This window comes from Bombyx mori, chromosome 11 (assembly GCF_030269925.1).
Source record: "Bombyx mori chromosome 11, ASM3026992v2".
NCBI classification, from domain to species: Eukaryota; Metazoa; Arthropoda; class Insecta; order Lepidoptera; family Bombycidae; genus Bombyx; species Bombyx mori.
Genome location: NC_085117.1, coordinates 4,304,540 through 4,330,548, shown reverse-complemented (window position 1 = coordinate 4,330,548; position 26,009 = coordinate 4,304,540). Strand labels below are relative to the sequence as shown.

The following is a 26,009-nucleotide window of genomic DNA, read 5'->3' as shown; positions in this document are numbered from 1 at the left end:
GCAGACCTGGCTTTGGCTCCGGTCTGGGCGTCGGCATCGTCCTGGGCACGCCGTCGGGCGGGTCCACCTCCGTGTCGCTGCTGTCCTCTATCGGCTGACAGTCCGTGAACGCGGACGCCGTCTGGCAAACCAAAAATACCAAAGTTTTTATTAAGATTAATTACGGCCATCGGTTACCGGACTTTTTAGTCAGGAATTGACCGAAGCTTCAATGAACCATTCAAAAGTCGCAATACGGTCGTACGTAAGGAAAAACATATCTCATACGTTTTTTCTTACATGTTTAGACACGTGACTCACCTCAAGGAGCGAGATTGAAGACTCATTTGTCTGACAAATAACCCCGCTATTCTGAGTCACAATACGGTCTAAGTAATATCGAGATGTGAAAGCCTATTTGGCTAAAGCGACCCTTTTCAACTTCACAGGAGAGCCATTTAAAGATTAAACATTTGAATAAAATGTAATAACAAAAAAACGTCTTCAGCTATTTGAATAGAGTAAGCTTAGTTGAAGTTCAATTAAAAACATCAAACTGTTGATGACTAATACCAAATAAAACGCTCCTTTCTTTACAAAAAAAAAGTGTTGCTGTCGTGGGACACCGGATAGGAACGAAGTTCCTTATTATAAAAATATTAATTTTAAGTTCTATTCGAGATATAAAGAAAATAAAACTGGAGGTTTCGCAACAACCCACGGCCATTTGGTAACGTGCGAACTTATTGTGGTACACTTCATTCACGGTTGTTTGCTTATGAGTTAGTGTATTGCGCAAACGAACGCTCTGAGATCGTGGTCAATGAATGATAAAATAATATGTTATTTTTTGTACGTTATTACAAAGTTAAGTCGTACACTGTGTGCATTACTAATAAAAATCTTACGTTACGGACGTTTTTTCCCGGTTAGGGTATCCCTCCGCATCGTCCCATAAGGAACTTCGTGCCAAAAAAAACACTGTTTAATGCTTCCTATCTCATTTTCTCCCACGTTAAGTCTTATGAATTTATGTGTCTGTCTCTTTTCACTGTCGCTTTTTCGTTTCATCGACTAACGAATCACAACGATTCTAAAGAAGTAAACGATATAATAAGTTCTCGGTATGTTTTAGACTAGTGCATCGTTCCAGGTCCGCGATGTCGTCAATGTACAACGGACCCGTTTGTAGTAGTACTGGCGGCGCTTGGTGGTGCCGGGCCGCGCCAGCTCGCCGCCCTCCTCCGAACTGTCGCGGGAATCGAGTTCGGCTGCCTTGAAATTCTCTTTTCCTGAGACACAAAACCAAAACATTTGTTAGCTCACGGGGCTCAAGCCGGGAGTGTTTCGCAGTATCTACCACCGGATCGGAAACGCGACCCACTGAGAAGATCCGGCGAGAAACTCAGTGGGCTGTGTCTGTGGGTTAATTTACTCGTCGAGCCCTTCGTCGCAAGCAACGGGTTCGACGAGAACGGTGATCGGTAACAACTACACATCTGACTACTGACACGAGAATCGTGAATCTGATTCCGGATAGGATAGAAACGAACAGCGTGCTTGGTGCGAGTTCTCGAAAGCGTAAAAGTTAACTTAAATTTGTATGCAGTTCGAACATACAATCACTTTGCCCCTAGCGGCAAACGTAGGCAAACGATCCAACTTCATACAAATTAAGAGTTAACTTTTACGCTATCGAGAACGTTAAAAAACTCGCACTAAGCACACAGATCTGGCTGTCTGTAAATATTTTTTTTATTGCCCTTGTAGGCTGACGACTATATATTCGATTATATCACATATAGCATTAGCGTATATTGCTATAGCACATGGAATCTCACTTTGGGGCCGGACTGTTTATATCTAAAATACATTAGACCAACAACCGGTCAGGCGGAGCGATGACTTGCGAACAATGGTCGCGAGAAGTGGACGAGGGAAGTCCATGAACGGGCTCAGTGGTGTAAAATAGGTTGTGACCAGTGCACTTAGTGCAAGTTTTTTAAAGTTCTCGATAGCGTAAAAGTTAACCCCAATTTTGTATGCAGTTGGAACAGCGCCCCTAACAGCAAATGTAGGTAAACGATCCCTTTCCATACAAATATGTTTTTTTTTATTGCCCTTGTAGGCAGACGAGCATATGGCCCACCTGATGGTGAGGGGTTACCGTCGCCCATGGACTTCAGCAATGCGAGGGGCAGAGCCAAGCCGCTGCTTACCGCTTAATACTCTCCACAAGCCTCGTTTGAAGAAGGACATGTCATAGCGCTCGGGAAACACCGTGGAGGGGAGCTCATTCCATAGCCGGATGGTACGTGGCAAAAAAGACCTCTGGAAACGCACTGTGGATGACTGCAGTGGCTCCAGGTAGTATGGATGAACTCTACTCCGGTGGCGGGCGGTGCGATGGTAAAAACAAGATGACGATGTCCTCTCGAACAATTCCTCAGAGCACTCTCCATGGAACATACGGTACAAAATACAGAGGGAACCGAAGTCCCTCCGCAGACCCAGAGGTTCCAAACGATCTAACTTTTACATTATCGAGAACGTTAAAAACGTCGCACTGAGCATACAGTACCGTGATGTCTAGGATTAGAAGCTCACCTATGGGCTGCAGCTGGTCGTCCAGCTCTCCGGACCTGTGCAGTATCCTGCAGGCCTGCAGCGCCACCATGCGCCGCGCCAGCACTCGACTCGGCATCGGGTGGCCCTGCGGTAGACCGGGAGACGGTTACTGGACAACCTTCAGTATATCACCAACTCGATCAATGCAGCTGGGATTCGCTCAAGTGTAACGTGTGCAATAGGGTTGCCACCTTTTTTTTGCAGATAAAGTACATCGTATTAGAATAAAGTATAATTTATTTATTATTATTATTATTTGTATTAAACACTGCCTCGCCTGGGAAGACGGCAGAACACACTCCGGCGAGGTGGGCAGCAATCGGCCGGAGCGTTAGGGACTATTGGGAGAGAAACCATTGTTATTATTATATTATTTTATTATTGAGCATTTAAATCGATTGAGCAATCCCTGTATTTTGCTTAACGAAAAAATACATATTATTAAGACTAAACTTTTCAAAATATCAAAGAAAGCAAATCATGCCAAATAAAGTTTTTCCGTGTACTGTGTTTTTCACATAATGTATAGAGTACCTGAAGTGTACAAGTATATATGAGCGTGTAGGGGCAGTAGTAGTAGTGCTGCTTCACTAACTGTATTGGATAAGCACTAACACAAAGGATGAGTAATACAGTGAGCATGCATATGTACTGCCCGGAGTTTCCAAGATTATCGAAGTATCTCCCGAACGTGTTTTGAACAACAATAATGGATGATTGCCTAAAATCACAAACGACAGCGATTCTGTCGAATAGTAAGGCGGTTGCCCAAGTAGTGGCGGATAAGTGAGTCGCCACAAGCGCTAATCGCCATTATCGCCAATAATTCATCATTATTTACAATTTAGTTTATCGTATGTTGATTTTTAATTGTTATGAGTAACATGAAACTGTTATTTTATCGTGCTTGATATTTAATAGACACTATTTTTATGGGAAAATGATTAATTTATATTTTCAAAAATACAAATAACTCCCAAAATACTCTGAAATATTAATAAGTACTAGTGGTCCCTTCCGCAGTAGTTGAAATTCGGCTATAATTAAAATTATAAGTCTGAACATTATTAAGGGTCTATTGTCAAATACCAATAAATGTGGGGAAACTACATACTCCTCCGCCCCCGCAATTTTTGTAAAAAGGGGTCCAAAGTTTTTGCTTCACATATTAATATATAGATAAATATTAAAAATAGGAGGTCAGGTAGGGACCCTGTCTCTACCAAGCTAATGATAATGAATTGAATAAGTATATACTTACGACAATATTATATTTAACAGGACAGTTCAGTGGCAGCCTCAACGTGCAGATGTATGCGTCCCGTTCGACACCGTCCCGACCAGGGAGTCGAACCTTGTCCGTCCAGCACTGAGGGGCCAACCTAGTAAACGTGTCGGAGGGGAGCTTTCCACAGTACCTGATAACAAAAATTCATACTTTAATTATTTTTTCCCCAATACATGAATTTGAACTAAAATGATAATAATAGTCTTTCCAATAATACTAATGTGATAAATTATGTATTAATACCTTATGACAGCCAGAGCCATCTCTTGGCCAATAGCGCTACTAGACATGAACAAGTAACGCCATCTAGTTCATGAACATACGAACGTTCAGAGAACGATTGACACATTACTTAGACATAGAGACATACAGCACGAAAGTTTGCCAACGCTCCGGACCGTAGCGTTGGGCATAGCATTGGACGTAGCGTTGGACATAGCATTGGACGTAGCGTTGGGCATACATATGTGACACACAAGTGAGCGCGACAACGCAGGAGTTGAAGAGTGCAAAGCGAGAAAAGCTATACAAATTCCAAGCGAACAGTGAAGATCACTGTGCACTGTGCTAAGAGCGAGTTTTTTAACGTTCTCGACCGCGTAAAAGTGAACTCAAAGTATGCAGTTGGAACAGCGCCCCTAGCGGCAAACGTAGGCAAACGTTCCAACTTCATACAAATTAAGAGTTAACTTTTACGCTATCGAGAAGGTTAAAAATTTCGCACTAAGCACACTGTGTAATGTGTTACAGTGTGCGTAAGATATCTAGCAAGTAGAAAACGATATCATATTATTATGTCGTGAGATTAACTTCGACTTCGCCATGACCCTGGCATTGGCGACGTCCATGAGCGACGGTAACCACTCACCATCAGATGGACGGCATCATGGATCATGAACCTATAACTACGCAACGGATTTTGATGCAGTTTTTTTTAATGATAGAGAGATTGAAGAGGAAGGTTTACATGTATAATAATATCCATTAAATAGTGGAGAATTGCGGAAATTCGACCTAACATCTCGAGACAGGTCATAGAATTGACGTTGTGGTATCTATAGACTCGGATAAACAGTTAATACCATCCCTTTAGTTTATAATCTGTAACTATTGTAACCCCAGTGAAAGCAAAGCCATCTATCGTCGAATAGCAGAAACGAATATCAAAGGAACCAGTGAAATCTGGTATGCTCGAGAGGTACAACGCCATCTATTGTCAGATAGAGGAAACACACACTGAAGCTTCTCGACTTGCCCAGAACGTTGTCGACAAACCTAGGGATTTCGTATCGACTATAAAAGCGTTGCAGAGATGACACGAATTCAGTCAGTAATCGGATCTAATCGAATCGAAACAGCGAACGGATCACCTGAAGCGAAGCGGATGAAATACATTGAGAATTTTAAAGTGGGTGTTAAGTGTTTTATACAGTTTTAATTTGTGCTTCGGTAGAATTGTTATTTATCGCGAACCCCAGCGCGTGACGCTATTAAAACAAAATTAACTTGCCTGTTAATCAAAGCTATGGCCGAACTAAGATCCACACTGCCACCCGTCTCGTTCTCACACTTGACATCGTACTTAAGATCACTGTACACTTTGGACACTTCACTCGGACAAGGATCACTGTCATTACAAGTCTGACACAAATCACTTTCGGACTTATTTGAGATAACATCGACGTCCTCTGTTTTAGTCCATTCAATCTTTTTATCATCTTTTTCTTTTACATTCCTTTTATCATTTAATTCATTAACGTCACTAACGTCTGACACGGTTACATAGTTTTCACTTAATTTAGTTTCTTTCTTGCTATCCTTCATATGGTCGATCGATGGTTCCATTCTCAATACATGTTTTTTATTATCATTCGGCGCGTAGGGCTTTATAAGTCCGGTGAATGTGTCGGCCTCATCCTCCTGTTGTTGTGTCGGTTCATTCTGTACACCGCATCCGCATTTCCGCGTTATGATCTGTAAAATATACATCACTGTATCAGGAGAATAGTTCAAAACGCTATCGATTGAAGTGATAACTTCTTATAAGAGGGTAATCCGCGGTTCGTTACCTAACGCGTTACGCCGCCAGTCTGTCTGTCTTCCCTTTCTCTCACACATCCGGCAGCGGTACTAAGAATGTATGTAATTCCTAACTATTTATATATCTTTAAATTCGTTAATCTAACATATTTGTTTGTGCTGTTCTTAAAACCAGAGATTCGCGTATGGAAAAACTGATCATATTTATTTGTAATTAAATTTTCTTTTCTTCTAAGCACCTGTCATTTTTGTATATACTGTGACATTAGCAAAATCAATGCCTAAGGCGTTGGAGCCAATTCTTAAAAAAAAAAACTATTAATATATCCTTTTCATTTTATGCAAATAAAATTTAAGTTGTTAATTTTTAATCTTTAAATGGCCCTTCTGTAATGTTGCAAAAATGTCGCTTAAATTAAATAGCCTTTCGCCTTTAAATAGTTCGTGCGCCCTTGACATATACAGTTCAGGGAGACTATAGCGGTTAGTTAACGCGCAATGAAAAGCGAATCCTATGAGGTCGTTCATCCCGTCAGTCGAGTTTGTATTGCATTGCGCCGTGCATCACATCTGATACAAATACAACCCGTATTGCTTATACAAAGCTCAATTGAATATATAATATGTATATACCAAAATCGTCAGATTTTACTGAATGAATAAGACTTATATGTCGATCCCTTTCTCTCGCAAAATAATTTCAACAAAGAAAGGTTGCATCCCAAAACCTAAATTGGCAGTAATATCATTGAGAGCATATAATTTATATTGTGTAATGTAATAAGCTGATGAAGATAAAGCAATACAGTGAAATTTTCTCATCTGTTTGTCAAAGGCTTTTTTTTTAATGACGTGGGTATCAATAAAAAAATAATCAGACTTACTAAGCTTTCCTCAAGTTAAATAATTTCAATATTAAATAGTTCAACTTAGATTAGTATAAGGAATAATAGACATACTTTATACTATAATATACGCCATAAATTATCGGAACGATTGATTTATAAATTAGTATTACGAGCGATATACCTGATCGAGTTCCCTGTAGATGGGCAGCGTGTCGAGCAGCGGGCCCCCGGTCCGCAGCAGGGCGAGCGCGGCGGAGCGGGCGGCGCGGGCGCGGCTGCGGCACAGCACGTACGAGCGGTACCTGGACAGCGAGCTTGTCTTGCAAATGGAGCTTATTCACGGTTACTGAGCTTTCACTATTATACTGGGTGTTCGGAGATCGCTTCCGAAAACGAAGACAGACGATAATACTAATGACACCTTTGATGATGGGAGGGGAAAAAACCGATACTAATTTAAAAAAAAAAACATATTTTTAAAACGTCTTATTAGGATTATTTACGCTCCATCATGTCAGTACAGCTAAATGTAACGATACAACTTTTATTTCCCAAAAGCTAGGGTAAATGCATTAATAATTAAAACCTACTTTCTGAAAGGGGAAAATTTTCAGTGTTCTTTGTGCAAGTGGTAAGGAAAACACTAAAAACATTCGTTAATCTATCTGGTACATAATAAAATAAGCCAGAAGGCTGTCAGATGTGAAATATTGATATTATTTCATACAAGTATAGAAGGCATAATAGGATAGTTTACGACACAAAATCTTTGTGGCATAATGAAAAGAAATTAGTAATATTAAGAAACATTCACTTGCGCATGGCGACGCTGTACATAGAGACTACGCTACATAGAGACTGCATATTTATCGAGAGGTGAAAGGCCATTTGTTTTAAGAGATTTATTTATTTATTTATTAAACGTCCATTTTATTTGGTATTAGCGTCAACAATTCGACGTTTTTAATTAAACTTCAATTAAGTTTACTCCATTCAAATATCTGCAGAAGTTTTTTTTATGGCCTTTTTCGAAAATTTAACCTTTTTTTATTTTATTTTTATTGCCTAGGTGTGTGGACGAGCTCACAGCCCACCTGATGTTAAGTGGTTACTGGAACCCATAGACATCTACAATGTAAACGCGCCACACACCTTGGAAAGTTCTTCAGTTTAAGTGGTTCTCCTGTAAAGTTGCAAAAATGTCGCTTAAATCAGATAACCTTTCACCCCTCGATTTATATACTATAAACTAGCGCAGCGACGCGTCGCCACGTCATGCGTCGCCACGGCATGCGTCGCCACGCCAACAATCGGTTCTAAGTGCGGCTGTAGACGTTTCACATCAAAGCGGAGCAGAAACAGAAGTATACTGACGAGGGCGGCGCGTCCCATCTCAGCACGAGGTTGCAGCGCGGCAGGTCGATGCCCTCCTCCAGCGCCGCCGTGGCCAGCAGCAGGTTGCACTCGTGCATCCGGAACCTGCGGCGACGGATAACATATTATTTATTACAATCCACAAATTTTATTGAGATCTATTTTTGAAGTTACACTTCTAATGCGACTTCCGACAAGGTTGCGTTAAACGTGTAATGCTATAATGGAATAGAAAGAGACAGAGCGAGAGTGAATGCGCGGCACTCGAACGCATGCGTGTAGTATAACCTGTTACAGGCCAGCGCGAGCGTTAGCAACGAGTAGCGTCCAATAATTTAATGAAATACTAAAAAAATATAGGTATATATTTATTTTTGTATCTATAATTTAAAATATATATAATATAAATGTTGAAGATGTCGCATACACAGCATTCCCTATTACAAGAGCAATCTGATTTTAGGATGAAAAATTAAGAAAACCACAATACTGCACATCGACAAAGAAGTTTCACTTCATTCACGTGCGCCAAGTTGCACGCGCACCGTTTTTTTTATTTTTGTTGCCTAGATGTTAATATAAGTGGTTACAGAAACCCATAGACATCTACAACTTAAATGCCGCCATCCGCCTTGAAATATGAGTTCTAAGGTCTCAGTATAGTTACAACGGCTGCCCCGCCCTTCAAACCGCATTACTGCTTCACGGCAGAAATAGGCAGGGTCGTGTTACCTACCCGTGCGGACTCACAAGACGTCCTACCATTAAAATAGGCCGCTCGACTGGCCGCCTTGCATTGCTGATGTCCATGAGCGACATTGACTTATAGCCATCATATGGACCGTGTGTGAGCATTGGAAAAACAAAAGTCGTCGCTTACGCTATTTACAATGCACGATCATCTCGTAACCGATACCGACACGACATTTATATTTTTATCATAAATTAAACGACGCGATGGTGGTTAATGTTGTCGTAACGTTATCGTGTCGGTCATTGCGAAAGCACTTTTAGGTAATAAGAAATAAGATTTTGTTAAATACTTCTTGAGAACATCTTCGTGTTTCTTATTCTGTCGCTGGCACTCTCTGGGCTCTAGGGACTCTTCAGGGTTCTCTACTGCACAGTACTGGGCGCACACGTACGATAACTTCGGATGACAACGGGACAGGTCCTGCAATAGTAAGCGTTTAATGAAACTGTTGGAATAATACGGGTGTTGGTCCTTCGAGCCGTATCATGTTTTTATTTCCGTTTATGCCGGAGTCATATTCTGCAGGCAAGTACCAATTTGCTAATGTAATTACGTAATTATCAGGAAGAAAATCGTTTAAAATGAAACCCGCAAACAGCACGTAGCTATTTATTGGCTGTATTGTGTGCCCACGCGGAAAGGTGCCGCTATCCCATTTCTACCACGAAGCGGTAATGCGTTCCGGTTTGAAGGGTGAAACAACCGTAATCCAATTCAATTGATACTAGCGACGTAAGGTCACCTAGTGTGAAAAGATAAGGTAAAATGAACATTCTATCTCATTTTCTCAAAGATCGTATGTACATATATTTATGTTTGTCTCTATTTAGTGTAATTTTTCGAATGTCATTCTAGTTTCATTTAATAGACTATAGCCAGCTCGTCCTCATTTCCGTTATGTACTCACCGCGATAATCATGAAGAGAATTTTGGCCATAAGCGGTTCCTTGACGAATAAAACGCCACACAGGGCGTCAGGATTCTGTCCCGTGTTTTGGGTTCGATTGGCGTTGTTCCTGAGTTTGGTCCTGCCTCTGACGCGATTCCCGGAACGTCTGAGAGGACTCGGTTTGACCTGGAGCGGATCTAGGTGAGGCTGGGGGATCTTTTCGTTACAATATGACGACTTTCTCTCTTCCTGTGCCCCGGTCTCATTCGGTTCGCTATCCCCGTCTCTATCGCACTTGTCGATGTAAACGTCTATCTCTTTCAGGTTAGCTTCGTAAGCGTTGACTTTATCTTCTATCCTATCGGCTAAATACGCGAAATCACATTTTTCTATAGCACTCAGTAATTCGAGGGTTTTCGATTTGATTTTTTCTTCATCAGGCTCGGTCTTCACTTGTGTATTATCGGTTTCATTTGGGCTTGTGTTATTTAGACGCCCGCCATTGTCACCGTTCTTAACATTCTCTGTAGAACCGCACAGGTCAGCGACTACATTAACTGCGTTATTTAAACTGGCAAAATTTTCTTTGTCGGTATTGCCAGACTCGAGAATCACATGTCCGCTGTCGGTACGTAAACTCGAATTACTAGTGATGGTGCTAGAGCTTTCGCTTTCCGTTATGCAACTCGATGTTTCGGCGCACGAATCCTTCGAGTTGGCGGCGGCTTCGTTTTGAGCGAGGCCGTTCCTCTTGCCTTCGTCGTGAGGTGTATCGGGCGGCCGAAACCTCTCTAATATTTCGGCCAACCTCAGTATTTTCGGCGTCGAGAAGGCCCGGATTCGGTCCCAGTCCGACTCCAGCTTCCCGAACACGAGGTCCGCGTAACATCGTATCCTGACGAACACGGTCGTGCAGAGGCACAACAAGAGGAAATGTCGTTCGTACGGCACTTTAATTTTTAACTTCTCTAATTTCGTTAATATCGAAAAGGCCGCTTTGTCGGCTGCGTAAGGACCTGACGTGCAAAAAAAAGCATTTAATTAATTTTTAGGGTTGAGTCACGCTTATGGTATATATGTACAGTAAAAGATTTTATTCGCGGGGCATATGTTAAGACAGCTGGTTTACGGAAACGGACGGAGTCACGATCCTCAGCAGTGAGGGACCAATCGAAGAGAGATGTTAAGAAACCGTGAATATGAAATGGTAATTTACATGTAGGGAATACGTTCCTAGATGATTTCATTTAACAACATACTTTAGGCATAGTTGTAATAAGGTCTATTTTTTTATTAGTCCATTTGACGACACGCTTAGAAAGGATATTCGGTTGAATACGTACATATTGGAATCCTTTTTATCAATGTATCTATAGCGATGTACCGATTAGAGCCGCGAATATAGAAATTTTGTCACATTTGTTTTTACCCGAATAGTAAAAACGCGAATAATGGAAGCGCAAATGAGGAGCTTTTACTGTTTTTTTTTTAAATTATTATTTGGTTTAGATAAATTTGCAGAAGCAATAGAAGCAAAGCAGTCAGATGAACGGTTTCGGAAGGCATAGAGAACAAACGTACCGACAAAAATATTGTTATTGCATCAAATTATGACACCACGACTAATGTGTAGTTTAGTACAAGTATAATTGTTACAATAATTTACAATAATAATACAATATTTATATATATATATATATTAGTGAGCTAACCGCAACGCCGAGTTTTCAAAGCACGATAGAAAAGGAAGTGACTCACCCAGTTCTTCTAGAACATGTAAGAACTGTTTGAACATCATTTTGGGTTCGTTCGTCGGGTCCGGAATGTTCTTGAACTCCTCGTACAGCTCGTCTCCGTATATCTCGGTGGGATCGTGTCTGTAATGAAACGTTTTGATAGTAATAAATATATCGGCGCAACATTACTATTTAGTTAGATAGAATTACTTAAAGTTAACTTTTTTTTTTATTGCTTAGGTGTGTGGACGAGCTCACAGCCCACCTGGTGTTAAGTGGTTACTGGAGCCCATAGACATCTACAACGTAAATGCGCCACACACCTTGAAATATAGTTTTAAGGTCATATAGTGTAAGGGTAGTCACAACGGCTGCCCCGCCCTTCAAACCGAAACGCATTACTGCTTCACGGCAGAAATAGGCGGGGCGGTGGTACCTACCCGCGCGGACTCACAAGAGGTCCTACCACCAGTAATGTTTCCTTAATGATATTGTTGGTTTGTTTAAGGCAGTATTCAAGAGAATTCATAATTCAGCTACCCCCATTTTCCTACTATAAATATGAGTGACTATTGTCGCACAATCCGGTCATCGTTCTCATCGAACCCGTCGCTTGCGACGAAGTGCTCGACGAGTAAATTAACCCACAGACACAGCCCACTGAGTTTCTCGCCGGATCTTCTCAGCGGGTCGCGTTTCCGATCCGGTGGTAGATTCTGCGAAGCACGGCTCTTGCTAGGGTTCGTGTTAGCAACGTCGTCAGGTTTGAGCCTCGTGAGCTCACCTACTAGTTAAGGTTACGCTGATATAGCCTCTCAAGGCTCTCAACTTAGGTAGGAAAAAAAAAACGCACAATACATTCTCGCACGAGCAGCCGAACGAGGCGGAGCTCTCTGTTGTTATCGCTGTACCCTTGAAATGTAATAAATAGAATTCATTGGAAATTGACTACAGTGCAAGACTTCAATATGCTGTAGACAACGCTTCCGCTTAAATCAAATCAGGAAAAGCAAGTATCACACGAACGCACACGCACGCACACACACACGCACGCACACACGAACACATACGAAAAGCCATATACAACGCTTTTTCGTTACGTGACGTTTTCTATCGCAAGGCTGCCTACCTGTGATCATTAACAAACTCCGCGACGTCTTCAACGGTCCTCTTCATGTAGCTCTCCAGCTCCAAGTAATCCTCTGAGAGCTCGCTATCAGGTCTCCGAGGACAGTATTCGACTATCAGCTCATTTGGTTTGGTGGATGCCGCCGCTGTTCTGAAATTCGTTAGAAGATGAATTGCATTGCATGCGCCAAAAGCACAATTTAATACTTATCAAGAACGAACCGTGACTTTTTCGTCTACAAAGTCTACATCAACAGGTACTCTGTGATATTCTGTGCTCACCCTGTACTTATATCAAAAACGGACTTTTTGGCGGGAACGCGAGGAGTGAAGTTGTATGATTTATTTTATTTTGTCTATTTAGTGTTTCTTCAGGTTTAAATGTGTAATAATGGTGGTTTATGAACTGTTTAATATCTGTGAAAGTGCACAAATGTGGGAAAAAGAAATAAAGCCGCTGGACGTAACTTCTCGGGATCCTCCAAAAAAATAAGAATATAAACTAAAATAAGACATGACTTAAAGGTCTTAGTTACCAGGTCAAAAAACCCCTTAAAAATATGTATATACATCAAATACAGTGAACCGAATGAGCCAGGGTTCGGATCCAACGACTATTACCAATTTATTTAAGGACACACACAGAAATAGAGGAAGAGGTGGAACCTAAGAAAAATTGCATGAATTGCGTGAAAGACGAGAATGGATAGAATACCAAATGAATATGTTAGAGGAAGTCTGAAAGTGGCACCTGTGACAGAGAAGCTGAGAAGTGCGCGTTTAGGATGGTATGGACATGCGATGAGACGAAATGACAATGAGGTTGGTAAGAGTGTGTTAACTATGAATGTAGAATGATATAGAGGAAGAGGTAGACCTAATAAGAAATGGATGGATTGCGTGAGAGACGATATGTGTAAGAGGGGATATGATAGAGAAGTATGGAAGGAGAAAGCATGTCGCGCCGACCCCAGGTCTGGCGACTGGGAGAAGGGCAGGAGAATTATGATGATGATGAGACACACAAATAATATACAGAAAATCCAAACATTATTTCATTACATTGAACAAACTCACAACTCAACTGATGAAAAAGGGCTCCCGGAGCCCATAGATTTGATTGTATTATGAACATTTATGAGTAAGCACAACCACCGTGTCTATTATTATGTGAGATAAAATTACAAACAGTTTAGAGCAGGCCTGGGCAAATGGCGGCCCGGCGGTAGAATCTTGTCTAGCCCGTGAAGCATTGTATATATTATTATTAAAAACACAAATATTGGTTTTTGTCTAATATAAATTGGTGCATAAAATTTTTTAGATAAGATATTAAGCAATACAATATATTTTAGATTACCCAACTATAATTAAAATTAGAAAAAAAAACTGTTTGGCCCGAGGTCAAATTTTCAACTGCAATGTGGCCAGACTATCAAAATATTTGCCCACCTCTGGTTTAGAGGATAATCATTACCTTTTCCCTGTGTCGATGTCTTCAGCAAGATCCATTTTACAGCACAACTCATTCTCCAGTTGCTCAATTTTCCACTCCAACTTCTCATACATATCGAAATCATCGATATTTTCGCTCTCTAATGATTTATCTTCAGCAACTATATCCTGTTCTAGGTCTGTTTTTGTATCTTTCAAAGATCCAATGTCACTGTCGCAAGTAATTTCATTCGGTGAATCAGTTTGAGAGTGTCTCATATCTTTTTCTGACCTTTCATTATCATGTTTATCTTCTTCTATCAGCATATCTTTCAAATTACATGAGTCTCTTTTGTTTGAATCCTCAGAGTTATCTGCCTGTTTGTCATTATGAATGTCTTCAGATTTTTTGTGCGATCCAAAGAGAGGATATGTCAACGAAAGTATTCGGGGTCTTTTTGATTCTTCGCTATCTTTGTAAACTTGCATAATCTATAAAATAAATCCACAATGATTAGTTTTCATTATTGTTATTGGATTCGAACACTGGCACATTTGCATTGCTCAATGTACAGGGTGTGTTATCCTTTAGGCCATGAAGACTTTATGTTCTCTGTCTGAACTCTGTATTATCAATACACAATAGGACAGACTTTCAACTAAGCGCAATGAAACTTATATATTTTAAACTTCACTTACATATTTCAAATTCTCGTCGGTCACTATTAAATGACAGCTATCAATTATTAGAACATTAATATTCGCCATTGATATTATTCCCTCTTCTAGAATTCGTTTTAAAACTACTGAAGTGCAGACCAAAACCTGAAATAGAATTATAATATAAAAGCATATTATGTTTTTAAAGTTACTTCACTTTTTTAACTCTTCCTAAGCATCATGACTATGGAAAATTGACCAGAATTGGCCAGAAAATGGGCATAGCAGCATTCTCATATTATTCTTATATTATTCAGTATATTATATACCAGAGTACTGTGACTTCCATTCATTAAAAGTATTCTATGGACTGTGTAAAACAACACAGGCCACCCCTACCGCACTAAATGACTCCCCTGCACTCAACATTAAGTGCTGGCAGTCAACATTAACACAGGCCACCACCCTAGCTCTTTCTGCCAAGAAGTAGTCATGCACTCCAATTGAAGGATGAGGCAGCTTTTATACCATACAACTGAGACTGCGACTTCATGTCTCAAAGTAGGTCATCCGGTAACTACTTCAGCAAGTGGACCATGAGCTTGTTCACAAGTCAACATATTAAAAAAAAAATTGTGATAATTTAAACAAATCTAAGTTGAACTATTTAATATTGAAATTGTTTAACTTGAGGAATGCCTATGTAAGACTAGTTATAACATAAATTGAAAAAGTTATATAAATAGGTAGTTAAGAGTTTTATATGTTCTCACTACCGCTGCCATATGCATGAGAGAAAAAGAAAGATTGATTGGCACCACAACGCGTTACGCAATGATGCGGTTTACCCTCCCATAAGAAGTTATCACTTCAAAATATTTGGACAGTACTTACTTCTTTCTTATCAAGTTCCGCGTACCAATCATACACATCATCGTATTTCTCAGCCTCACACAACGACAAGTCGGTCATAATCCTCAGATCGTAGGCGGTGCATTTTATACGATCCTCTCTTGTCACGTGCACTGATCTCTGCTTATTATCATAGAGCGACCTGGGAATATTGTAAATGAGGCATTTAACTGTTTATTGATTTCTCAGATGGTTAATTTAATGGCTCATTTGACAAGCCTTTCAAAATGAAAGGAAGAAGGAATTATTACTACTTTGTGAAAGAAATAAATTGGAAGCAAACAGTGGAACAAGAATGACATCATCATTGGATATTGGATGAGCATCTCAACACCGAAACTAGAGCACATTTACAGTAGAGAGCCAGTCTGAATACCAATCCTCCTCACATAGTCTGAGCCTGGGCACCCATTAAAATTTCACCTTGATTTCATTTTGACCTTGACACACTCTGTATTAAAAACACTAGAACAACAATCACGTATTTAAATATTTTTAGCAGAATTTGACAGAGCCAAGACAACATTAATTCCACAACACAAATAATACACTCACCCTCGTATCTTATAAGCTTCTTCATAGACCAGCCTGGTTGCAATGAAATTTGAGTATTCCACAGCAAGGGTGTTACGTTCAGATGCAATTGCAGCGAGACGAGCACCCCCTTCAGCTGTGGTAAACTTGTAAATTGATGGCTCCACCATCTGAAATTACAGTTGGTAATTTGCAGTATACATGTATTGTCTTCAAATGTAATGACAAACATCATATTATATTAAAGTACACAATTGGTCTCAAAAATTTTGTTTTATTGTAGATAAAAAGAATATATAATTGTTACCAGCAGATTTGCCTGTATGGCCAAGGAAATGTGACAAGTTTTCTAAAGATAATGACACAGATTCCCCAGAGAATGAGATGTTTTTTTGAATAAAAATGAGCGCTATGTTACTCTTTTAATACAATCAATTTAAATAAAATCATGTCAAACGTGATCTTAATCTTTCTTTTAGCATGAAAGAATAACAAAAAAAAACACTTTCAACGAAATAAAAATAATATGGATTTAATTATCTAGTATTGTGTGAATTTAGTAGTGGATCTAATAACTAATCACTGCAACTACTGTACTCTGGGGGTGATTTTCAAACCTGATCGAAAACATAAGATATTCTGGGTCTGGGTTAGGTTGTTATTGTCTCAAATATTCAGTAAGCAGAGTTCTGAATCGTATCTCTGCTCAAGGTTTTTAAATATGGAACACAATTTAGTTTTAGAACTCGTTAATTATGACCTTATTTATTTATCTTCGAGGATCAGAATGGCGTATCTAAGCAACAGTTAGTTTACTACATAGCACCCAATAAACGTTTTTAAGTGCGTAGGTTAGTTTATCTTAGAGTTGATTTATTTGGTTTTTAAACTTACAGTTACTATTTCGTTTCCTTTAAATATAATTCACGACATAATATACCATTTTTAACAGTTAAAAATAATGAAATAGTATCAAATGCAATTAAATTTGTAATAAACAAAACGTATTTACGAAGTTATTATTTATATTACAGCGATTATAGAAATTATTTCTAGGTAAACGTTAATTTTATGTACAAAAGTAAATTATGTGCATTTGGGTTTTATCCGAGAAACCGTTTATGCATTAATATATTTAATTAATATCATGCAACTCTCCTTTTGCACAACATTTGCCATTTGATTCGCGTCTACTGCAAAATCAGATAACAGTGCTGCCAATGTCTTGAACCTTCGATCAACAATAGTAACTATTGATGATCGAAGTCTTGAACATATAAAATACTAGGTTTCATACTTCAGTGTAAAATACACTTTAATTATGAGCCTTGAAGTAAAAATATTTTTCACTACCTACATGCTTTATTTTGTGACTTAGACCTTTTGGGTTCCACCCAAAAAAAATTACATTTGGTGTCTGTTTTTGTATAGTCATATGAGGTGCTGTGGTACTCCCATTTTCATTAGGATCGATGGCAAGGGCAAGATATAATAAAACAATGTTTTCAAGACATAGCATAAAATATAATAATGATAGATGGTAAAAATGACAATGTGTTCGAAGTATATTTCAAATAATGGAATATGAAAAAGAAGGTTACAACATTCCTCCCCATCTACATCTCGTTGATCAGACGGCGGGGTGCCTGTATACGTCGATTACTTCGACGCGGAGCAAATGGCACAGGAGTGGAGACCGGAGCAGGTGAGGAGTATAACTTCGAATGCTGTGAAGGTGAATTTGGAGAAATTTGTACATTTGTAGGTGACTGCGGTGTAGGTAATGGTACTGCTGCCGAATTCTTGTTTTTAGTTAGCCTTTCGTCAATTGTTGTGTCCATTCCAATGTCTGGAGAAGCAGTCGCCGGCAGCATAGAAGAATGCGCCCTTTCATTCCTCGGGGTTTCTGAGGTGGAGGACTCGCGTGGCCTGATGTGATCAGCGTGTCTTCGTTTTTCTAGTCCTCCTGGTGTTGAAACAATATATGAATATTTATGTTTACGGGATGTAATTACCGCTGGTTCCCATATTTTATCATTGCGTGTTTTAATATATACTTGGTCACTTGGTCGGTAACTCGGTGATGTGGTACGAATGTTTTCTTTTACTTGTAAATACTGCATTAATCTTCTTTTGTCTGGCCGAATGTTGGAAAGTATGCAATTCAATTGTCGTCCAAACATCATCTCAGCTGGAGATTTACCAGTGGACGAGTGCGGAGTGTTTCTGTATGTAAACAAAAATTCTAATAGTCGGCGCTCGAGATTTGTGTTGTCTACCGATGCCATTCTATTTTTGAATGTTCTGACTAAACGTTCTGCCAGCCCATTTGTTCGAGGATGATATGGAGATGATGTGACATGTAAAATAGATTGTTTTGTGCAATATTCTTTAAATTCATAAGATGTAAATTGAGGTCCATTATCGGATATAATCATTTTTGGTAAGCCAAATGTACAAAATATGTTATCTAATGTAAGACAAAGTGATCTGGTGTTGATGTGTTTCATCGATCGTATTTCCACCCATTTGGAGAGAGCGTCGCACAATACCAACCAATACGATCCTTCGAACGGTCCAGCAAAGTCGATATGGATTCTCTCCCATACCTCTTCTGGTATGGACCAGGAAAATACAGGAAGTTCAGGATTACAAGGGCGGTTCTGTTGGCATCTGGTACATTTCTTGACAAATAATTCTATGTCTTCGTCAAGGTTAGGCCACCAAACATAGTAACGTGAAAGTGCTTTCATAGCAGAAATGCCAGGATGTCCTCGATGAAGGTATGTAAGAATGGCTTTTCGGAGTGCTGTAGGTATAACGATGCGTCCTTGCCTCATAAGTATCTTATTCTCAACAGATAATTCAGTCCGGTTTCTGTAGAATGGTTTCATTTCTGGATTGTAATCTGATTCTCTCCAGCCGGTTTTTAAATTTTGACAAACTTTTGTGAGTATATGATCCTTTGAAGTTGTTTTCATAAGTAACTGTTCTGATAGATTAAGGTCAGTCATTCGAGTGCTCAAAAGACGTAGATCTATTTTATGTACAAGCCCTTCTGTCTCGGAGGGTTCAGTTTCAGGGTTTGGTAATCTGGAAAGGCAATCAGCTAATGTGTTATTTTCACCTTTCCTGTAGTAAATATCATATTGATAACTTCCCACTACTAGGGCCCATCTTACCAATCGGTTATTGGCTAGTTTAGGAAGGTTGCGGTGTGCACCCATAATATGTATAAGAGGCTTATGGTCCGTAACTAGATTAAATTTCGTTCCTCTCAAGTACTGATCAAATTTTTTTATACCAAATACTATTGCTAAAGCTTCACGATCAATAACGGAATATTTCATTTCCGCTGGACGTAGTTTCCTTGAAGCAAAAGCAATTGGTTGTTCTATGTTCGAGTCCTTGTGGAATAATACTGCACCCAATCCCTTTTCGGAAGCGTCACATGCTAAATAAAGGGGACGTTTCTCGTCAAATGCAATTAATGGTTGTGAAGAAGTTATGCATTTCTTTGTATCTTCAAATATTCTGTTTTCATGATCAGTCCAACGCCATCTATTTTTTTCACTAGTTAGATCGTGAAGATCCGAACAAATCCCGTGAAGGTGTGATACAAACCGTTCGTAAAAATTAACTAGTCCTAAAAATGATCGTAGTTCTTTTGCATTACACGGTGCTGGAGCCTTAGTTATGGCATCAATTTTAGATTTGGTTGGGTGGATGCCATGTTTATCTATTATGTGACCTAGGTATTCAATCTGATTCTGTAAGAAATTACATTTCTTTAAATTAACTTTTAGGCCAGCGTTTTGTAAGCGATCGAATACAATAGATAAAGTTTGTAAATGTTCTGAAAGATCTTTCCCTGCTATAGCTATGTCGTCAAAATATACAGCTACATTGGTGATATCGCCTAGCAGTTGATCCAGAAAATGTTGGAAAATTGAAGGAGCAGTCGATATTCCAAAAGGCATTCTATTGTATTGGAAATACCCTTTATGTGTTGACAACGTCAAGTACTTTTTCGAATCCGGTGCTATTTCAAATTGTAAGTATGCGTCTTTAAGGTCTATTTTTGAAAATAATTTACCGTTTGCGAGATTTTGGCGTAGTTGATCGAAAATTGGAACTGGGTGTAGATGTTTAATAAGTACTGGATTAAGTGTAGTTCTGTAGTCTCCACATATCCTAACTTCCCCTGTAGATTTCAGAATGTTAACTGTGGGTGTAGCCCATTCAATAGGTGTAATATTAGGATCTACTTTTTCCACTATCCCTTCTGAGATCAGACGATCTATCTCCCTTTCTATATTCTTTTTCATGCTGAATTTTATAGGCCGTGCAGGAAGGTGGATCGGTTCAGCTTCTGGTTTGACATGTATGTTTACGTAATAATTGTTAACTTTTCCTAGTTTTCCATCAAAGAGTTGTGAATGTTTATCCAGTATTTGTTTAAGAGTAATCGGTATTGATGTTTTGATGGAGTATACTGGTTTTGGAAATTCCATTTCAAAAACTTCACTCCAATGTAAACCAAATAACATTGGTTTGGCATTTTTCATTACGACCACAGGTAGAAGTTTTTGCAGTCCGTCGACTTCGACTGTCACTTTTGTAATTCCCTTTGTTTTTAAGTTTGTGTTGCCGTAGGCCTTAAGTTTCGGGGCGGGTTGTAAAGATGGTGATCCTAATTTTTTCCACAATGTCGTGTTTATTATTGAATACGCAGAGCCGGGGTCCCAATCCATAGTGCAAGGTATGCCATTGATCCGTACATCGATTTGTTTGCATTCTCTCTTACGTGTACCCAAGACGCTGCAGATAACTTCATCATCGCTTTCTTCCTCGTTATTACTGATAAATGATGATGATGATGTTGAGGACTTATGAGGTCTTGTTATTTTTTTAATACTTGTTCGTGGTGTGTCTTGTTCTGCTTGTTCTCTTGATTGAGAGATTGTAAAAATTTGTTGGAAGGTTACTTCTCTTGGTATTCCGTCTACCATTTGAACTAAATCAGGCCATTTTTGTTTCAAGTCGGTTTCTAAATCTGGATGATTCAATCCAGTGGCAAAGCGGTCACGTAATTGTCGTTCCAGGAAGTCATTAGTGTAGCCACAATCCCGACTAAGACCTTTTAATCTGTTTGCATAGTGTTCCATCGTTTCATTTTGTTCTCTAGTGCAATTCCAAAATTCTGTTAAGGCTCTATACCTCGTCGTTTTTATGCGATAGAGGTCTAATAATTTGTTACAAATTTCGCTGTATGTAGCTATATCGAAATCAGGCGTTAAAGCTACTTTTAATTCGTGAAATATCTCTGGTGTTAGTAAATTCAGAAGCAAATCTTTCTGTAAGTCGCTGTTATCGATATCAAGAATTTTGCATTTGTTTTCGAAAAAATCAATGTAATCGTCAATTCTGAATGTATCTGGATTGTATTTATCCATATTGAAATGTTTGATTATACTTATCTTGTTATCCGTATCATGTTTTGTAAAAGAGTCGTTCGTCACGCTCTTGGCTGTTGTATTGCAAGCTGCTGGTACCAACAACTTCAAGATTTGTAAAATCTGTTCTTGCTGATTTTGTTGTGCATGTAAAAATAATGCGAATTGTTCATCGTTCATCTTAATTTTTTTTTAACTCGTCGCCAATATAATAAAACAATGTTTTCAAGACATAGCATAAAATATAATAATGATAGATGGTAAAAATGACAATGTGTTCGAAGTATATTTCAAATAATGGAATATGAAAAAGAAGGTTACAACACAAAACGTATTTACGAAGTTATTATTTATATTACAGCGATTATAGAAATTATTTCTAGGTAAACGTTAATTTTATGTACAAAAGTAAATTATGTGCATTTGGGTTTTATCCGAGAAACCGTTTATGCATTAATATATTTAATTAATATCATGCAACTCTCCTTTTGCACAACATTTGCCATTTGATTCGCGTCTACTGCAAAATCAGATAACAGTGCTGCCAATGTCTTGAACCTTCGATCAACAATAGTAACTATTGATGATCGAAGTCTTGAACATATAAAATACTAGGTTTCATACTTCAGTGTAAAATACACTTTAATTATGAGCCTTGAAGTAAAAATATTTTTCACTACCTACATGCTTTATTTTGTGACTTAGACCTTTTGGGTTCCACCCAAAAAAAATTACATTTGGTGTCTGTTTTTGTATAGTCATATGAGGTGCTGTGGTACTCCCATTTTCATTAGGATCGATGGCAAGGGCGGATCCAACTTTGGCGCCAGGAGGGGGTCACATAGTCAAATTTAGATGCGTTCGTTCCCAAACGTTTGCCATTATACAAAGTTATTATATTATATTAAATTAATTAAACGTTGAAGGTATGTAGTTACATAAAATCTGTATGGTGACAAAATATATGTATAAATAAAATCATTAGGTATATTCAATCAGTGGTCCATCTAAGTCCTGGAACCAGCTTAGGGGGTGGTCATGACCCCCATGAGCCCCCCATGGATCCGCCATTGATCGATGGGGTACAGCACCTCGTCGTTCTCATCACAAGCCAGTACCAGAACGGAAGCATAGGTACTAGAGAAAGTGTACAACAACCTGTCAAAGCCCTTTAAACCTCAAAAAGGTGTTAGGCAGGGTTATATATTGTCACCGATTCTATTCAAAATTTGCGGAAAATATATTATGAGACGACCCTTAGATGGCTAGAAGGGTGGAATATCCATTGGCGGCAGGAAAATCAGCAACCTCCGTTGCGTAGATGCCACACACTATTCGCATCATCCGGGCAAGAACTAGCGCAAGTCTTTACTAGGGGGGAAAAGGAGAGTGAATTAGTTGGTCTCACCATAAGGCGAAGACTAAGGTATTGAAGATAGACGGACCTGGTATGCTTATTCGCTTTATTGAACTTCACGACTTGGAATTTGCTGACCAGTTCTTTTGTCTTGGCTCTCTTCTTGGTGTTGAGGATGGCAGTGAGAAAGATATAGTCAGAAGAATCTAAATGTTGACAATCATCGTGGCCTAAGCGATAAGACGTCCGGTGCATTCGTGTTAAGCGATCCACCGGTGTTCGAATCTCAGGCGGGGATCAATTTTTCTAATGAAATACGTACTCAACAAATGTTCACGATTGACTTCCACGGTGAAGGAATAGCATCGTGTAATAAAAATCAAGCCCGCAAAATTATAATTTGCGTAATTACTAGTGGTAGGACCTCTTGTGATTCCGCGCGGATAGGTACCACCACCCTGCCTATTTCTGCCGTGAAGCAGTAATGCGTTTTGGTTTGAAGGGTGGGGCAGCCGTTGTAACTATACTGAGACCTTAGAACTTATATCTCAAGGTGGGTGGCGCATTTACGTTGTAGATGTCTATGGGCCCCAGTAACCACTTAACACCAAGTGGGCTGTGAGCTCGTCCACTCATCTAAGCAATAAATATATATATATATATCTCGAAAAACCAAAGTGAGGCTGGTACGTACATTTGTTTTTTACATACATTTGTACATACATACATACATTTGTCGTTTATGGCACCGAAGCTAGGACGATAAGATGAAGTGAGAGGGTAAAGATCGACTCTTTTGAAATGTGGTGTTGGAGGTGGATGTTACGTCATAGAGACCTCGATAACCTAGAGACGTTTATGGTACTTAGTCAGGTTGACGGGAGAAGATCGCGTGAATGCTGACTTACCCGCTGGTCAGATCTGGTAAAGACACTCACCGCCCTGCCAATAAGCGAAGCTATAAAGACTGCCGAGGACAGGATGACATGGAGAAGCATATTGTATCGAGTGATCAAGAGTTCAAGCTAAACACGACCTTCAACAATGAAGAGACCGACTCAGAAGAAGAAGAAGGAGATAATCATATGAAATAATTATATTAAATTATGATTTGAAGCAAAAAACCCAATTGCAAAAAAAAAAGTAGAACCACAAATAAAAATATTAGACGCTTATTAATAATTTAGCGGACAATTAGCGTGTTATGGTCATGTGATACGTAGAGAGGAGATACGTGTAACTAGAAGATGTATGGAAATAGTAGTGCAAGGTAGTGAATGATAGTACAAAAGATAGGTACTTCTTACTATTAAGGTGATTCTTTGTTAAGACTATCGTTATAATAATATTTAAATCATTGTTAATACATGAAATATTCTAATTTACACAACCAGTCAGATAAAAGTCACATGAACGCTCAGAGCACAAACAAACCTGTTATTATTTTGTAAAATATTTGATACTTTGCCAATGAATTCATTAGTTCGTTGCGGTTCGTGATCCAACACCTACTTTTTAATGTAAGATTTTCTACACTTGAAGCTCATAAATAAGTCGGTAAGTCTGTTGTCCACTGTCTTTTAGAATTCGTGTCTGGTGTCCTTAATTCAAGTTTTACCGTCTTCTTCGAAGGTGCTTAGAAATCAGTTGTCAGGGAAGATCTGATTGTAGTATCTTTTAATTATAGCAGACAAAAAAAATTGAAAATCATACAAAAAAATATTTGGAAGCATTTCAGCTTTCAAGCAATAGTAACATTGAAAAGATCTGTCACAATTCTACCTTTTCTACTACCTACCTAAGGTAGGTACATACCTACCTATGCGCATTTAGCGAATTGTACAGTTGGTGTCATCATTTGTTCCTTTTAAAAACATATTTTATTCGCTGAATTAGCATCATGTGACTGAATGCTTGACCTAAACAGACGCGCCATTTCACAACAACACGTTCTAAAGAATTCGCTTCATTGTAAAAAGTAATGTTTAATAAAAAAAATACGTGTAGTGTTTGATTTAAATCAATATATTTGCGCTAGTTTTGTTACCGCGACTCTTAATAATTTGTTTAGAAAAATAAAACAAGACGATATTTTATGTTACAAAATTATTTTAGTGTACGTTTATTGCCGAATTAAATTTACGTAACATTAATTAAACTAAACCGGATTCTGGACCTCATAATCGGTAAGTTTAGTTTACTTATATCTTCATGTTTTTAAACTTAAAACTTATACGTTAGGTAACTTCAATAACCGCTTTTTTATCAGACAAATAAGAATTATCGAAAACAAAATTATTAAATTAACTATAAAAAAATTACCAAGAAATAAAGATGATATTTTTAATACTCACTTTAATACTGAGTCTATTTCAAATATTCAATGATGAAGTTGCACCTGATTGTTTTAAACCTCGCACTAGGGGACAACAAAATATTATTTTGACCATGAGTATGATACATTTCCATATGTCACCACATAAACTATGATATAAATAAATATAGTGTAAAATAAAACAAAAAAACCCTAGTTAAAAACAGGTCAAAAATAAATAAATTTTTTTATCCTGGGAATCCTGATATATTAGGCCAAAGTTTCAACCTTGTTAGATATGTTGAAAGATTCTGATTTCATAGACATGTACAGTTCAAGTTAATAAAATCATTTTAATCTATTGCTTTACAATTAAAGCAAGGATTTATATGATTTTTATTATTTTGACTGAGTGGTCCAAAAAGTTGGACAATAAATTACACCTTTATACTGCGGCTTAGTTTTTTATTTCCTTCTTTAATGCCTTGAAGTTCAGTGCTTCATGGATCTCTGTGTTGATAATAAACTAAAGTAAATTGGCTATATTGACCACCTTTTTAGAGTTGGTGGTGTTGACCTTCTTTTTTTTTTCTACCTATGCTGATAGCCTTGAGAGGCTATTTCAGCTTTACCCTAACGTGTAGGTGAGCTCTTGGAGCTCAAGCCGGAAGTGTTGCT

The 26,009-nt window shown here is 38.6% G+C and overlaps 2 protein-coding genes across 11 annotated transcripts in view; one reads left to right on the top strand and one right to left on the bottom strand.

Moving 5' to 3' along the window:
- Window positions 1–17,443, bottom strand: part of LOC119629098 (endoribonuclease Dcr-1) — a 51,265-nt gene extending 33,822 nt beyond the window's left edge. For 2 of the 3 annotated variants that reach the window (XM_038013803.2, XM_038013804.2), the window contains exons 1-16: window positions 17,099–17,418; window positions 16,226–16,374; window positions 15,653–15,812; window positions 14,798–14,923; window positions 14,142–14,590; window positions 12,666–12,815; window positions 11,559–11,677; window positions 9,819–10,816; window positions 9,201–9,331; window positions 8,158–8,262; window positions 6,965–7,085; window positions 5,406–5,869; window positions 3,869–4,025; window positions 2,587–2,692; window positions 1,162–1,271; window positions 7–121 (exon numbers count right to left, since the gene is read on the bottom strand). In XM_038013803.2, the coding sequence (XP_037869731.1) occupies window positions 7–121; window positions 1,162–1,271; window positions 2,587–2,692; window positions 3,869–4,025; window positions 5,406–5,869; window positions 6,965–7,085; window positions 8,158–8,262; window positions 9,201–9,331; window positions 9,819–10,816; window positions 11,559–11,677; window positions 12,666–12,815; window positions 14,142–14,590; window positions 14,798–14,923; window positions 15,653–15,812; window positions 16,226–16,374 (3,460 nt within the window). In that variant the 5' untranslated portion in view covers window positions 17,099–17,418. Of the gene's footprint in view, window positions 1–6; window positions 122–1,161; window positions 1,272–2,586; window positions 2,693–3,868; window positions 4,026–5,405; window positions 5,870–6,964; window positions 7,086–8,157; window positions 8,263–9,200; window positions 9,332–9,818; window positions 10,817–11,558; window positions 11,678–12,665; window positions 12,816–14,141; window positions 14,591–14,797; window positions 14,924–15,652; window positions 15,813–16,225; window positions 16,375–16,821 lie in introns of all 3 variants that reach the window. The other variant, XM_062671020.1, reaches the window with a different exon arrangement.
- A 7,348-nt stretch (window positions 17,444–24,791) lies between these two features.
- Window positions 24,792–26,009, top strand: part of LOC101735304 (alpha-1,6-mannosyl-glycoprotein 2-beta-N-acetylglucosaminyltransferase) — a 64,218-nt gene continuing 63,000 nt past the window's right edge. For 4 of the 8 annotated variants that reach the window (XR_009974222.1, XR_009974220.1, XM_038013712.2 and 1 more), the window contains exon 1: window positions 24,792–25,203. The gene's annotated coding sequence lies outside the window, so the exon portion shown is untranslated. The remainder of the gene's footprint in view (window positions 25,204–26,009) is intronic. The other 4 variants (XR_009974221.1, XR_009974219.1, XM_062671019.1 and 1 more) reach the window with 2 other exon arrangements.